General features: G+C 36.5%; 1 protein-coding gene across 1 annotated transcript in view; it reads left to right on the forward strand.

Annotated features, from left to right (window-relative positions):
- LOC144648249 (polycystin family receptor for egg jelly-like) overlaps positions 1-16,956 on the forward strand; it is a 37,952-nt gene that overhangs the window by 12,304 nt on the left and 8,692 nt on the right. Inside the window, exons 15-28 of the mRNA XM_078507867.1 lie at positions 270-392; positions 680-802; positions 2,011-2,133; positions 2,997-3,119; positions 3,314-3,436; positions 3,584-3,706; positions 4,049-4,171; positions 5,176-5,304; positions 5,699-6,407; positions 7,940-8,516; positions 9,007-9,225; positions 12,183-12,338; positions 12,487-12,681; positions 14,754-14,978. Coding sequence (XP_078363993.1) covers positions 270-392; positions 680-802; positions 2,011-2,133; positions 2,997-3,119; positions 3,314-3,436; positions 3,584-3,706; positions 4,049-4,171; positions 5,176-5,304; positions 5,699-6,407; positions 7,940-8,516; positions 9,007-9,225; positions 12,183-12,338; positions 12,487-12,681; positions 14,754-14,978 — 3,071 coding nt within the window. The remainder of the gene's footprint in view (positions 1-269; positions 393-679; positions 803-2,010; positions 2,134-2,996; positions 3,120-3,313; positions 3,437-3,583; positions 3,707-4,048; positions 4,172-5,175; positions 5,305-5,698; positions 6,408-7,939; positions 8,517-9,006; positions 9,226-12,182; positions 12,339-12,486; positions 12,682-14,753; positions 14,979-16,956) is intronic.

Genomic DNA, 16,956 nt, shown 5'->3' on the forward strand with positions numbered 1-16,956 from the left:
TTTGTAATTATTATTATTCTCGTGGATGGAGACAGGCTAGGAAATGCCTGGCGCCTAATCCAAAAACATGACCATGAATGGCCTGAACACTCGACGGAGGACGTTTCTAGTTTATTTAAGTTCGATTGTTCTCCTCGTCACTGTAATTCCTTGAGATGACTCCTGAAGCCTTGCAGCCAGTCATTGACGGTATAAGTGGTCAATACGATTTATCAATTTCATTCGACTCTTCAGTGTAAGCAAATAATTGTTTACTGGTTAAATTTCAGATGAAGATGAATGCGACAATGGAAGACACAATTGCAGCGTGAATGCGCAGTGCTATAACACGTTTGGCTCATTTAACTGTACTTGTCTTGAAGGATATTCAGGAGATGGTGTGCAGTGTCCCGGTACGTTGGAGGCACATTGATAATTTGCCTCATTTTGTTTAGGTTAACTTCGCTCTGTTTGTTAAGTTGATATTTTTTTATTTGTTTGTTTGTTTGTCATTTTTGCCAAGTGTTAGTAAAAGTATAGGGGCAAAGGTATTTCACTTAAAATTTGGCCCTATTCTTCAATTATTTACAGACATCTGAAATAGTCTATAAATTCAAAGGCCAGCATAACAAATACTTCATATCAGGTCGATTCGATTGCTGTTTCGTTGATTATTGGTATATGACTGCTTCTTTCGCAGATCTTGACGAATGCCAAACTGACACGCACGACTGTGATGCGAACGCTCAGTGTGGCAACAGTATTGGGTCGTATAACTGTACTTGTTTGCAGGGATATACGGGAAATGGTCTAGAATGCTACGGTATGGATATAGCTTATGGGATCGCAGATATTTACGTTTTTATATTATGCAAATGAGGAAAGTGATGACGTCACAAATCGTTCTACAAGAAGATAAAACACTGAATGAAGAATATCTCCAGAAATATAAGAGCGATGTTCTTCAAACTTGGCACCAGAAATAAACATCACACAAGACACAAGATACCACCTGTTATGCTGTTGCCATGCCAACGGTTTTGCTACAAGGCCTATTTTAGTTAAAACTGACATTCCCAATTTTTGCTTAACAAAGACTATTCACTACCAACAGGCAATGAGAAGAATAAAGGTAATATGGGCGCTATGTGTGTTCCAAGCCGTACCCTCTGTCACCCTTTGAAGGCCGTTGCAAATGGAGATATTTGGTTTATGGCAGAAAGAGCCTGGAGCCAAGAGTGCTGCCATGGTTACATTATTATATGAGCCATCATGTGACTTCTGTGATATACATTACCGGTGCCAAGTTTGAAGAGCACTGCTCTAATATTTCTAAAGATACTCTTGATTCAGTGTTTTGTCTTTTTGTGGAATGATTTGTGACGTCATCACTTTCCTCATTTGCATAATACAAATGCGCTAATATCTCTGAAACGAAAAAAGATATTTTAAAACGGAAAAGACCATTCTTCTTTATTTTGAAAAGCTTTTGAAATAAGCAACAATTATTTTTTTAATTACAACTTAGCCTTAAGGGGAAAAAATGTAAAAAACACACACACACACACACACACACACAAAAAAAACGTGATATAGTCGATTCGGATCCGATGTCAAACGCACCAGGGGCGACTACTCTAACCACTAGACAACCAGTTCAGTATCAATTTTAAATTCATTCTTAGTTGGGTTTTAAACAGACCCGCGAAACGTATTTTTTTTACGTTTTTGACATATTTTCAATGTTTGTTACAGTATTTTTTGTCCAAATCGCGAAAATAAAACACTGGTAAATACTGTCTCTTCAAAATTGCGAAATTTAGCACCTGCGAAATTAAGTACCAGTAAGGTACTCTTCAATAAATTTAAAGGTACAACTCGTCTCTCATCATTGTCGTTCTTATTTACTACAGACAGTACCATATGTCCTCTTAGACGGCGTTTATTACAAAAGGAAAGTTAACGTGGAATTACTTGATAAATAGAGAAATACATGAAGTACCATTTAATAGCACTGTGCACTTTTCACAGATGTCGAAGAATGTCAAAATGGAGAACATAACTGTGACGTGAATGCTCAGTGTAACAACACGTTTGGATCATTTAACTGTACTTGTCTGCAAGGATATGAAGGAGATGGCGTGCACTGTTTTGGTAAGACTGCATTCTTTTTATTTTATTTTCTTTGTTTGACTTTTGTCCTTTTAAGAAAAAAAAGTGAACCAGGCATTACTTAATAAATTAAATAATAGTACCATTTAATGTTGCTGGTTTTTTTTAAATAATGGCAATGTGCTCTTTTCCCAGATGTGGACGAATGTCAAAGTGAAGAACACGACTGTGGTTTGAATGCTCAGTGTAACAACACGATTGGATCATTTAACTGTACTTGTCTGCAAGGATTTGAAGGAGATGGCATGAACTGTTCTGGTAAGGCTGCATCTATTTTTGCTTTGTTTGTTTGTTTGTTTTTCGCTTTCGTTTTGACTTGTTTTGTTCTAACTTGCTTGCCAGTTGTACGTGCCGTTCACAGCAGAATGTGAACCAGATATTACTAAATGAATCAAAAAGTAGTTAATGGCTGGCACCGTTTTCCTTTCGCAGATGTGGACGAATGTCAAAATGGAGAACACAACTGTGACGTGAATGCTCAGTGCAACAACACGCTTGGCTCATTTAACTGTTCTTGTCTGAAAGGATTTTTTGGGGATGGCGTGAACTGTTCAGGTTTGACTGCTTTCTTTTTTATTGTTATTATTTGTTTGCCGCTTGTCTTTTTCAAAACAAAAAGTGAACCAGGAATTACTTTATGAATCAAATAATATTTAATACTTAATAATATTTTATATTTTATAATATTTTATGAACTGTTCAGGTTTGACTGTCTTTTTTTTATTATTGTTTGTTTGACGCTTGTCTTTTTCACGACAAAAAGTGAACCAGGTATTACCTTATGAAACAAATGATATTAAATGTCTTTTCCTTGTTGTATTTATGGTACGCTGGGCTTTTTGCAGAAGTTGATGAATGCCAAAATGGAGAACATAACTGTGACGTGAACGCTCAGTGCAGCAACATGTTTGGCTCATTCAATTGTACTTGTCTGCAAGGATATGTAGGAGATGGCATGAACTGTTCAGGTAAGGCTACATCTATTTTTGCTTTGTTTGTTTGCTTTATATTTTTTGCTTCCGTTTTGTCTTGTTTTATTCTAGCTTGCTTGGCGGTTGTACGTACCGTTCACAACAGAATGTGAACCAGACATTACTAAATGAATAAAAAAGGTAGTTAATGACTGCTCCTTTTTTTAAATGGCACCGTTTTCTTTTCACAGATGTGGACGAATGTCAAAATGTAGAACATAACTGTGACGATAATGCTCAGTGTAATAACACGTTTGGATCATTTAACTGTACTTGTCTGCAAGGATATGAAGGAGATGGCGTGAACTGTTCTGGTAACGCTACATTCTTCTTAACTATAGTTTGTTTGACGCTTGTCCTGTTCACAAAAAAAAGTGCACGAGGTATTACTTTATGAATAAGATGATATTTAATTAATATTTGTTCCTTGTTATCTGAATTGTACACTGGCCTTTTGGCAGATGCTGATGAATGTCAAAATGGAGAACATAACTGTGACGGTAATGCTCAGTGTAACAACACGTTTGGATCATTTAACTGTACTTGTTTGCAAGGATATGGAGGAGATGGCGTAAACTGTTCTGGTAATGCTGCATTCGTTGTTTGTTGATGTTTAATGAGTAGTTCTTTCTTCATGATCAATGGTACACTGTCTTTTTCACTGATGTGGACGAATGTGAAAATAAAGCACATGACTGTGACTTGAATGCTCAGTGTAACAACACGTTTGGCTCATATAATAGTACTTGACTTAACGCATATGTAGGAGAGGGCTTGAACTTTTCTGGTAATGCTGTATTCGTTTTTTATTAGCTTTGTTTGACGCTTCACCTGTTCACAACAAAGGGTGAACCAGGCGTTACGACATTAACATAGTAATATATTTTGACTGTTTCTTGTTAAATGGCAGCTTGGTCTTTTTTCAGATCTGGACGAGTGTCAAAATGCAGAACATAACTGTGACGTTAACGCTCAGTGTAATAACATGTTTGGCTCATTCAATTGTACTTGTCTGCCAGGATATGAAGGAGATGGCATGAACTGTTCAGGTAAGGCTGCATCTATTTTTGCTTTGTTTGTTTGTTTGCTTTTTATCTCTTCGCTTTCGTTTTGTCTTGTTTTGTTCTAACTTTTGTGACGGCTGTACGTACCGTTCACAACAGAATGTGAACCAGACATTAAAAAGATATAAAAAGGAAAATAAAAAGGAAATATAAAAAGGCAAAGATATAAAGGACATGGTGTAGATTGATCCGGTAAGGCAGAGTTTATTTTATGCCTTGTTTCACGCTTGTCCTGCTCTTGAAGAAATTGAACCTGGAGACATTACGTTACCAACCAAAGATGATTTGATGTCTGTCTGTTCGTTGTTATCAAATGTGCTGGTATTTAACAGCGATTCGTGACGTGACCGATCATTGTAAAAACACAATATTAAAAAATGATAGATTTTTAAACGATTCATTGCACGCCTTAGCTAGGCGGTCAGAGGGCCAATAATTAAAATTGCTTGGTCTCCTGTTCCTTTCATCCTTTCCGCTTTCCGCATATTTCTGTAAAAATCTTTTTCAGTCGTTTGCAAGTAATATTGTAACCGCCCATACAGATCTCCCGCTCATATTTTATCTACTACATAGAGTTAGTTAAAATTTAATGTCTCTTTTTTTATGAAGTCGGCAAATTTCTTGCGTATACTGTAAGAAAATACTGATCAAAAGAGAAGGAAGAGGGGAAAAGTCATCTGTTTGTGTTAAATTCCATAACAGCTAATTAAATTGTGTTGCATCCAAGGTGTGCTAAAGAAAATTAAATGTTTGAAGCCGTATGTGGAGTTATCTAAAAAAAATCGACGTAGCCTGCATAGAGGCAGGATTTCGCTCGCAAGTGCTTTGTTTATAGGCAAACGAGCCTCCAACGAGAGCGGCAAAGCCGCGAAAACAGTGAGAATATTGGGATCCCCTGTTAAAATGTAACTAGACTTTTTAAAACTTGTTAAAATTGAACTAAACTAGAAGCATTGATAGAATAAACTTGAATGAAACTCAACCAACAGACATAGATGAATGTGCAACCACAACCCACAACTGTCATGGAGTGGCTAACTGTTACAACAATGAAGGTTCCTTCACCTGCAGGTGTCAAGAATATTATACTGGTGATGGGCTTTATTGTGAGCCAATGGGTGAGTGCTTTCTTTTCCATTTAGATACAACAATTTTTACTGACAGAATCAACCTTTGAATCATTCGACAAGTTGATCAATCATTCAATTGCTCAATCTCTCGATCGTTTAATCGACCAATCACAGTGAGTCACTCACTTAATAGAGACAAAACATTAAATAAAGGAGCAGTTTGAGTTTAACAGACCATATCCTACAACTTCGAGTAGTTCATTTCCTATTTCAACATCACCTTTACAAGTTTACCGAGCAGCATGTCGAAGCATGAGAAGTTATTTCTTGGTGAAAATAGCATAAGACGTCATTCTTATTTCGTTCCATTCCAGACGCATTATTTACTATGACCGCACGCGCGTTATTATATTCCTGAACATGTTTATTTAATTATTCACAGGAGACTTCCCAGTGACAATTGGAAATATTTCTAAGGACAGGTATCATGCCACTCCTGTTGAGCGGTCTGCCAAACGTCTCCACAAAGCGAACATTGAAGGTTTACCCGAAAGTGTTATCGTTTTGGAAAGTGTCTTGGAATGGCGTCTGGTAAGCGAAATAGAACTGTTGTCCTCAGCAGAGGGAGCCTTGGTAAGTGAAGGAACAGAAGAGTGGACTATAAACAGGAGATCCATACCTGTCGGTATCTATCAAGTCAAATTTACGGCTTCATTAACAATCTACGATTCTGCGTTTCTACGTTATCTTCGTGCCTTTGACTATGGTTTCATCGAAATCACCGCAGCTCCTATAAGAGTTATTATCGACGGAGGGAAAAAAGTCCGTTGGGGATCAAATGAAAATGTAACTGTGAATGGTTCGCTAAGTTATGACAGAAATATTGGCCCAGGAGACCCCACTGGGCTCAATTTTACATGGTCTTGCCGTGATTCAGCGGCAAACGCTTCTATGACAATGGAGTCTGTTAAATGCATTCATTCCCTTGTCGAGGAAGCAAATGTAACCTCCTCTGTTAATATCAGAACTAGCCAACTAGAAGCTGGAAAGACTTATGTTCTAAGATTGACGGTGACGAAAGATGAGAGAAGCTCCTTCGCTGAGATGTCTTTCGAGCTAGTAGACGGGAGGATACCTCATGTTTTTCTCAGGTACATGAAAATAGAAAAAATGACAACATTACGTTTTATAATAACATAGGCACGCTAAGCGTGCAGGAGTGATTTTTTCAATTTATGAGTTGGCTTGGGGTGAGACTGGGTGATTGTCCTGTTGGGATTGTTTATGTCATGGGTTGTGCTATTTGTGTATTTCGGCCCTCGGAATCACTTTTTTGCACAAAATTTGCTTGCAAACAAAATAATTTTTACGTGCACTTTATTACGTCAGAACTGTTTTATTCAAGACGTAAATTTCACGTCGTTATTTAACTGAAAAGCAGAAACTAACTTACTTTTCAAATGTTACGAAATGGCACGTTCTTATTCTGTTTAAAGGGCTTAGCTTTAGCTAGCTTTAACGTAACGTGATACTTTTGTTTGTTACAGTATACTTTTGGCTTTTTGCCAAACACTGTAACATGATCTTATTGTTCTTCTTACTTTTTAACATGTTTCTTTTGTTTTTTCTTGAAATTAAACGTAGCACGATACTTTTGTTTTTCTCGAAAAAGCCTTGTCACAAATTTTAATAGTCATCAAACGAAGTTATAAACGAAGTAAAAAAATAATTAAATCAAAAACCATCTTATCTGAAAAAAGGTCTTTAAAGCGCAGTACACCTGGAGTATTTGTTTCCTCACAGAACTATTTCAACAACAGATTTTGCTTCTTTCAAAAGATCTCAAAACGTAAATTTTCATTCAACGAACAAGAACTATTTGAGTTATCAAATTGTCACGGAATGGCACGCTCTTATTCTGTTTTTGCTATCGATCGTAGTTGCTTTTTCATTAAATGTTTGAACGAAATGTTTTAAAAGTAGAAACACAAACGCCACTTCTGAATTGGTGAATTGAGCAAGACACTTTAGAGACAAATTAAATTAATTGCAGTTGGCAGTTGGTGCCATGGAGTCTGCGGTAATATTTAGGAATCTAAAGGAGATTTCTTTCCATTTCTTCGACTCTTTGTAAATATACCCAAAGTATTAATAACATAATGACAACATTATTCTTAAACTCTGCTTTCTGCAAATGCTTTATGTATTTTTTACTACGGACAGGGAAGCTAGCCTTTGAACGTTAGCTAGCCTTTGAAAATGAACATTCGAATAAGACGAATAACAATTTTGTGTTAGGCCTTTTTCTGATGGCGTGTGTGTTGTAAGCAGGCGAGCGTTACAAAAAAATAATCCAGGATTAATTCACAATTCCACCTCCTACCAAATCTAAAATCGTCGAACGAAATCGCTCACTACAACTGTGCCAAATTACTTTCCCTTTTAAAACTACAATTTGATTGGTTCTGATAGTACCCTAAACCTGATTGGTGTGACAAACACACATACTTCACTGACTGACTGACTGACTGACTGACTGAGTACACGGTCCATCACGCCGGCTAAGATGTTATTTTTGAAAAAAAAAACTCAAAAACTAACATGCATGCACTTAATTATCTGGATACTTTGGATGTCTCTATGAGAGTAAACAAGTAGTAATTTGATATTTTCCCTCATTTAGATGCTTTGTAGATTGTGGACCAACCATTTCTCCTTCGAACAAATTCCGAGTGGCATCAAGATGTGTGAGCTCTGCATGCAGTGGAGCAGTTTACGAATGGCGCTTAAAAAAATGGAATGGCACAACCAAGTTATGGCAGAATTTGCCTATTTTACCTAATATGACTTCAACTGAAGTAAATGCAGCCAATATAGTCTTCAACAAAAACGCATTGCCATCTGATTCTAAATTCAGTTTAATGCTCTCTGCAAAACCTCAAACAGGAAAAATAAATTTTGCCGTGCTTGACTTTTATACGGAAGGAGAACCGCACGGTGGATACTGCGAACAGTCGGACACTGAAGGTGTATCACTTGAAACGGAATTTAGTTTTGAATGCTTTGAATGGCAAGATGAAAATACACCAATAACTTATGAATTTCGCCTTGGAGATGAGCTAATATCTTATGGCATTTCTTCCAAGTCAGTACCAACAGTTTTACCAGCAGGATCCCAAGATGACGATCACAAGTTACAAATTAACATTGTTATCAAGAACGCTGTCTCTGTGGCGGTTGTAGAGACATTGCTTGTTAAGGTAATCAATTTCTTTGTATCATCATTTGCAGTTCTTACAAACCATCCTGCTTCATGGAAATGCTGGCGGTGCTACCATGTAGCTTGAAATACGTCGACACGATACAATAGACTCGGAACTAAAGCTTAAAACCAAAAAAGAATACAATAGAGTTGATCCCCCTTTTTTCTTCCCTCGCGCGAACTTACAGGAAGGACCGCCAATCAAATATCTTTGGGAACGGCAGCGCTCAGCTCGTACCCAGAACGAACGTCTCGTTTTTTATTCTCATTTTTGGCTTTCAAAGAAAGTGTGTCAATATCTTATATAAGGAAAGGAAAGCGAGACAGTCTTGGATGGGATTAGCGCTGGCATTCCGCAAAGGTGTGGATGTGGTCTTTTCTGTGAGTTTACGTTATGACAAGACATAGAAAAACAGGGAAAAAAACACGTTCAAAGATTCACATCCACATTCATTTTAGCTTAAATCGTTTCATCTTATCTTCTTCAGGTCAAGCCATCCCCCAAGTTTGATCCTTGTATTTCATCGGCGGAAGTAATATTGAACGAGTTACAAACCCTTGTGCTTGGAAATGACAGTAAGCTGGACGTATTTCTAAGAAAAGGTGAAATTAACAAGGCTGCACAGCTGGCCATATCTGTCCTTAAGGCTGTCAACTATGAAAACTCGGACTGTGGACAAGCTCTGAATCAAGGTGTAAAAACATTGGTATGTGCACACGACGCTAAGTGAAATCATTATTTATGAGATCAGTTGAAGGACATTTAGTCGCATACAATGAAATAACTTTTATACGGAGAATAAAACAGAGCGCGCGTAGATATGGAATTTCTCTTCGAGTATTCGCGAACGAGTGAGATATCGTTTTGAATACGGGAAAAGAAATTTCATATCTCCAAGCAACCATGTATTATTTTGTTTATTTTATAAGCCTACTGTTTACGAGGTTTTTGACGATTTTCCGAAGATTTCCCAATGATGTCCAAATGCCATACGACTATTTCCGAAAATTTTTCAATTTTTTTTTCGAAAATGTCGGAAGATTGCCGAAGATTGCCGAGAAAGATCCGAAGATGTTTCTACTTAATATCTATAAACTTTGGCACATTCACCATTAACCCCATGTAACTTCCAGAATATTTAAACGATTACAATGAAACTTATAGGATGTATAGTATGTCCAAACATCTTTCTTTTGGTATACGTCACATGGGATGATGACGTTACATCACGTGACAATTACATCATGATATCAAAACAGCCGCCATCTTGGATCCGCCATCTTGGATTTCAAAATTTTTCCAAAATGCCAGAAAACAACCCAAAATTACTGCTTAAAAACCGAAAAAAGTAAAAATTAATTGAAAAATTAATTAAATCAATTAAAAATTAAAACTGTGCTTAAAAACCGTAAAAAGGTAAAAAAATTAATTGCATTTAAGTTAATTTTCATTAAAGTGTATATGACATGAAAAATATTTTCTGCTTATTTGAAAGGCCTTTCGAAATACAGAAGAATGGCGTTTTTCTTTTCGAAATATCTTTTTTCGTTTCAGAGATATTGACGTTTTTGTATTATGCAAATTAGATCAGTGATGACGTCACAAGATTTGACTCTAAAAATGGTAAAATACTGAATAAACAATATCTCTAAAACTATTGAAGAAGTGTTCTTGAAACTTGGCACCACAAATGTGCATCACAAAAGGAACAAAATGAAACCCTTAGTATTGTTGCCATAGCAACTCTTTCAGCTCCAGTCTCTCTCTGTCAAAAAGACAAATATCCTCATATCTGACCTCTAAAGTGAGACAAAGGGTCCTGCTTAGAACAGACATAGTTCCTATATTGCCTTAATTCCCACCATTGGTTTGGCTGCGCTAGATGGATCTTGGTTTAAGACAAAAACTGGGAATTTCAGTTTTTATTGAGACAGCACCAGCGGCAAAACTGTTGTCATGGCAACAGCCCTAAGAGTAACATTTTGTTTCTTTTGTGATGCACATTTGTGGTGCCAAGTTCCAAGAACACTGCTTTAATAGTTTTAGAGATATTGTTTATTCAGTATTTTACCATTTTTAGAGTCAAATCTTGTGACGTCATCACTGATCTAATTTGCATAATATAAAAACGTCAATATCTCTGAAACGAAAAAAGATATTTCGAAAAGAAAAACGCCATTCTTCTGTATTTCGAAAGGCCTTTCAAATGTGCAGAAAATATTTTTCATGTCATATACACTTTAATAGAAACACGAAAATTTCAAATTTGGGAAAACATGCCTATCAAAATGCCGTTGCCATGGTGATGTCAAGTTCCAGTCACAACATCCTGTACTACCAAATTATTCCCAGATAAATTTCAGATAAACTCACAAAGTTTGGCAGGGTTTGGTTGAATCTTAAGGTCGCGCAGGACCCTTGCAATCATTAGTATGTATTTATTTAAAGAGTATGCACGAACTGCCGGACGACTGAAGCCGACAACAAACGAAATATTCATGAGAATGTTTGTTTTTAAACTCTTTTGTACAAGTAATTACTAGTAATTGTTCTCAGCTTTGTGCACGTGCGCTGGAACATAGGGAATTATCATAATTAGATTCACAGCTTTGAATATATCACACGTTGTTGTAAACATTGACTCGGAAGGTCTTCGGAAGCCTCGAAATCTGCAAATTTGTGTCCAAGTTTTCTCCGTCGATATACAATTTCAAGAGTTGATTCACGAGGAACATAAACTTGGTGTACTCTATTGTGCTATGACTAGAGCGAATTTTTAAATTTCCTTCTCAAAATGTAGATAGCACGTTTCAAAGTTTAGATTTCACATTTTTGCTCTCTTATAAGCGATTAACTTGTAGCAGTTTTTGAAATCGAAAATTTCGTTCTAGTGGTAGCACAAAAGAGGTTATGATTTATCACTAAGCTATACAATCATTTAATTTGGTGCGCTGTTCTAGCTGAAAACTTGGACACAAAATCGCATTATCTGAGTTAAACTTTTAAGGGCTTGTAACATCACAGACAACGGTCATCTCTCAGTAAAAGGACAATCATGATGTAATTCCATCATCCCCGAATATCCTTGTTAAATTTTAGAGGAATCGATGTTTAAAATGTAGTGAATTAAAGCTATACAAGATAGCACTCCGTCAAGAAATTTGGCTAATGAATTTATTAATGAGCAAGGGTCCCGCGCGACCTTAAAAAAAGTTATAAACGTCCAAAGTCAGCGTGGGCCACAAAAGCACCCACCCCCTCTCTCTCTGAATAGGGTTAAAACATGGCAAACTTGTCAGCATATGATTGGTGATATCAAACACACGTAAAAAAATGATCGTTATTTTACACACGCTGAGATCCTGTTTTTTTCGGTGGTCAAAATTCCAACAAACAACCGCATTTTATATAATAAAACCTGATTTCAACTAAACCTGCTTATTGCATTCGGTCGCACAATTTGTAAATAAGTCAAATACCAGTGGTAGGTAACAGGTGCATTTGCGTGCATAGCTTCCAACTACAGAAAATCTAAAGAAGAAGAAACATCAGCAACAACACATATTTCCGCTCTCCTGGTTGCTGATGTTCCTGTATTGTTGTTTTATCCAAACTATTAACCATACAGCTAAATTTTGTAATAATTTTTTTTTCTTGTGTCAGATTTCAAGAAAGTTAATAGCAGAATTTGCAGACACAGCGCCCGAGAGTATTCAGATGTCGCGCGTGATTATGACGGTGTTAAACTTGGCCATTGAAGATCAACAAGGTCAATCCTGTGAGGGTAGTCAAAACACTGAGCTCAACAAGCTTTTTCAGGTACGGGCGTACTTTATACCCGATCTAGCTCTCCTTGGTCACTTGTTGCTTAAATGGCACGCCGTCCAGCAGGAGTGTTCCTTGATTTGCTTTTCTTTCAATTATTGACACCGGTCGATTAATATCTTTCTCATAACTTATTTACTAGGATTTAGCAATGAAACTTATCGATGACACAACGAAGAAACTGGTATATGCTCTTGAGGACATAGAGGAGCCTTCTTCTGCCGAGTTAGAGGAAACAGCTGCTGGTATTACAAGATGTATCAAAAATGTTCTTTGGTCTGCTTCATGCACGATCCAAGACAATGGCACACTAGAAGAGATAGGGGCATCTTCAAATGTAAATAACGATATTAACCCAAATAGTTGCTACACTTAATTGCAACTGTAGCTTATATTATCTAAAAACGTATGTTCTCGTCAATTGACATTATTCGTCACGAAGCTCTTAAATACAAACTTGGCCAAATTCTTTTTTTTATAAAAAAAACTCTGTAAGGAAAAAATAATAATATTCTGAATGTCTTGTATGGATATAATAAGTAAATGTGTGGTGAACACCTTTTTCTTAGTGCGGGTGGAGCGCCATTAACTACGCAAATGAAGTAGTTAAGGTGGCTCGTAGTGGTGTATATATTCCCATCTTTGGTATTCTATTACAGCTACGCAAAAAATGTTGAGGTTAAACATTTACTACAACTTTGTAAAGGTTTTACCAATTTTAAGTCAAATTTTAGTCACCGTAACGTCAGAAGTCATTGCCATAGTAACGTCCAAAGTGGTCAAAGAAAACATATGTGTGACTTTTTGAGGCTAAAATCTTAAAACCTAGACGGTGAATTTTTTTTCATTTATTTTTGTCTAACGGACAAAACGGACAATCTAACGTTTTTTTGGAAAATAATGTAGTTTGGGTTCAGAGCAACCTTAAATTTATGATAAAATAACGTAGCTCCGAATCTTGCCTACAGATTTTTCTAAAAATTGGCAAAATGTTCCTTTCGTCGGTTAGATAAAAATATATCAAAAACAACTAGCCAATTGGGGACACTAACATAAATACAATTATAAAATATAAAATACTAATATAGGTATATGTTTTAAATTAGTTGTATTACTATAATGTTGAGCAAGCATAGCAGCTGCATCTTCTATCCAATACATCTGTATTGGACAGAAGATTAATTAACAGTTAAAGCTAGTTAATTCACGAAGGTTTGTTTTGTTGCGAAGGTCTTTGTCCATTTTCCCCAGAGATATGGACCTATTTATCTTTTGCTATGTTTACCATAGTTTACAGTGTTAAATTTAGGTATAGGGAAATCGCTGCTATGCAAATCATAATTCCTAAACTGCTTGTAAAAAATGTCACAAATGTGTTTACGTGCCAGTAAATTTTTAACCTTGTACATTAATATCAGTATGTCTTGTAGGCGTCTTTTTACTAAACTAGACAGCTTTGCCATAATTTATCATAAGCTGCAGTCTTGCTATTGCATACTGCACACAGTACCCACTCTTGCACCCTTTCTAGTTTTCTGGTATCAGATGCTTTACAGAAATGCCACACTGTATAACAATACGTGAGATTAGGTAGAATTGCCGCTTTGTATAGTTGGAGTTTGGCTTCTGTAGGGATCATGTTTCTAAGGCGTACTAAGACACCAACTTTCGTGCTTGCCTGTATACATATATCACTTACATGTTTACTGAATTTACGCATATCATCCAATGTAACCCCGAGCAATTTGAGGTCTGAGGTAGACTTGATGGTATATCCATCAATGTTTACATTTATGAAATTGTCCCTGTTGTTCCCTCTATTTATCAACATTGTATTTTTTTTGTCATAGTTTCCCTTCAGGAAGTTGTTTCCATACATCTAGATATTGTTTGTCCCTCATCATTAAGTGATTGTTCGACATACTCTACTGAATTTCCCGCTACGTATAGCTGATGATCATCCGCGTACATCGATAGACTTGCATTGCTCACTATGTAAGTCATATCATATTGGAAGATGTTCCATAATAGCGGACCAAATGATGATCCATGGGGGCAACCTCTAACAGCCTCCTTCCAACCATTCACAACTGAATCCAATTTCACTCCGTTCTTAACGTTATTAGTATAACTGCGATAGAACACCAAAAATCACCAAAGGCGGGTATATCTTATTCTGCCTTGGCTATTACGAGCCACCTTAAACAGAGGTTTGGAAATAAGAGAAGGGCTAATGATCCGCTCGATTCAGTTAATTATTATTTTTTTTTTTTTAAATTTACTACAAATTAAGCCACACTTAAGTACTTACTTATTAACCTGTTACTGCCGCGTCATAACATTTACTTTCATCACCTCAATGGAATTCATTTTATTATTTTAATGTGGCATATATTCCGTTAATTGCAGGAGGTATCGAAAAAGGCTTTGCAAAAACTGAACACTATGACTGGAGCATTTTTCTCCCGCTTGGTCGCGTCCGAAGCTCTTGTCATTAATATACCAAACTTGCAATTAGTTCTAAAGAAGGTTGCCACTAATGATCTAAAGGGACTCGTTATTGAAGGACCATCTGCAAAGTTCAAGCTGCCAGAAAACTTTGTAAGTTTTGAAGAAGAAAACATTAACATTAAGGTAAGGGACATATTACAGAACTTGTTTTTTTTTTATATTTCACCTTTTATTTCACTACTGTGAATTGATACGGTGAGTTCATTGACTTACGTTTAATAGTAAGCCTAAACCAAGCAGCCAATGCGGCTGCTTGTGACCCTTTGATTTTTTTTTCATCCATTGCAACCCAATGTCATATGCATTATTTCTGTAAGAAATTGGAATGTATATGGATTTCTCGGCGATAGATCATCATTTTTTGCCTTCAATTTTTTTTTATTTCTTCGCTATTCATTGCGTTTAACTTTGTTTGAAGTAGCCTCACTCAAAAATGACTAGCAGTATTGCTACTTCACGGGATAGGAGAAGAGGATGGGAGAGAAACTTTTAAGTGCCTTATTCAGGATCTCAACACAATGAATGCCCCATCTTCCCTCCAAAAAAAAAAAATATTCGAACCGTGAACGATCTTGAGTCCAGCGAGATAACCACTAGGCCACTGCGTCTACCTCAGACCGCAGTTAGTGTCGTAATGCCAAAAGCAGCGGTATTAATAGCATTAAGATTGATAGTGTTGCAGTCACCGACTCGCAACAAATTTGTGAGCTAATGAACTCTCATTTCACTTCTGTTGGAACTAAGCTTGCTTCATCGTTGTCCAACTCTGATTATAGCTTTGTTGACTATCTAAAGTCATTTGACTGTGATTTTAAATTAAAGTCCATTACAGCTAAGTGCGTTTTCGACCTAATAAACAAATTAGATGTTGCCAAGGCAACTGGATTAGATGGCATAACAAGTAAATTATTAAAGGAGGCTGCTCCTGTAATATCGCATTCTTTATGCTTAATTTTCAATGCTTCTATAACGAGTGGTATCTTCCCTGATCAGTGGAAGTATGCTAAAGTCTCCCCAATACATAAGAAAGATAACACTGATGATCTCAACAATTATAGACCTATATCGGTCATTTCTGTTATTGCTAAGCTTTTTGAAAGAATCATCTATAATCAGCTATATGACTACCTTAAGGTAAATTCCCTTTTATCAAATTGCCAGTCTGGGTTTCGTTCCCTGTATTCTACTCTTACTTCGTTATTAGATGCTACTAATGAATGGTTCTTCAATATTGACAATGGTCTCTTAAACTCTGTTGTCTTTCTTGATTTAGCCAAGGCATTTGACACAGTTGACCACAGCATTTTGCTTGCCAAATTAGAGATGTATGGTATCTCTGGAACAGCACATCAATGGTTTCATTCATATCTTTCTAATCGCAAGCAAAAATGCTACTTAAATGGCTGTCTATCAGAGTTCTCAGATATCCCTTGTGGTGTTCCTCAAGGATCTATCCTCGGCCCTCTGTTGTTTTTATTATACATCAATGATTTACCCAATTGCTTAAATTTCTCAGCCCCAAGAATGTTTGCAGATGACACTAATTTAACCATTTCTGGTAAAAATTATTTTGAATTACAGAATGGTACAAATCATGATTTGGAAAATATTAGACAGTGGCTCTTAGCAAACAAACTGAGTTTAAACACCACTAAAACAGAATTTTTAATTATTGGCTCTAATTACAATCTTGCCAACCTTGGCTATTCTCCTGAGATCAAGTTAGGTGATACAAGTATAAAACGTGTCTACTCTGCTAAATCTCTTGGTGTTTATATTGATGATCGTTTATCATGGTCCACTCATATTAACCATGTGGCAAAAAAGGTCTCATCTGCAATCGGGGGCTTGAGACAAATAAGGCAATTCGTTAATGATGATACTCTTATAACTATTTATAATTCCCTTATCCAGCCATCTTTTGACTATTGTGATTTGGTATGGGATAATTTATCTAAAGGTCTAGCAACCAGATTACAAAAATTACAGAATAGGGCTGGTAGGGCTATTTTAAGGGCTACCTATGATGTAAGCTCGAAGGATGTTTTAAAGGAACTTGGGTGGTCTGATCTAAAAACCCGAAGAGCTAAGCATAAGGCCA

Source organism: Oculina patagonica, chromosome 4 (assembly GCF_052425735.1).
Source record: "Oculina patagonica isolate OP01 chromosome 4, crgOcupat, whole genome shotgun sequence".
Classification (NCBI taxonomy): domain Eukaryota; kingdom Metazoa; phylum Cnidaria; class Anthozoa; order Scleractinia; family Oculinidae; genus Oculina; species Oculina patagonica.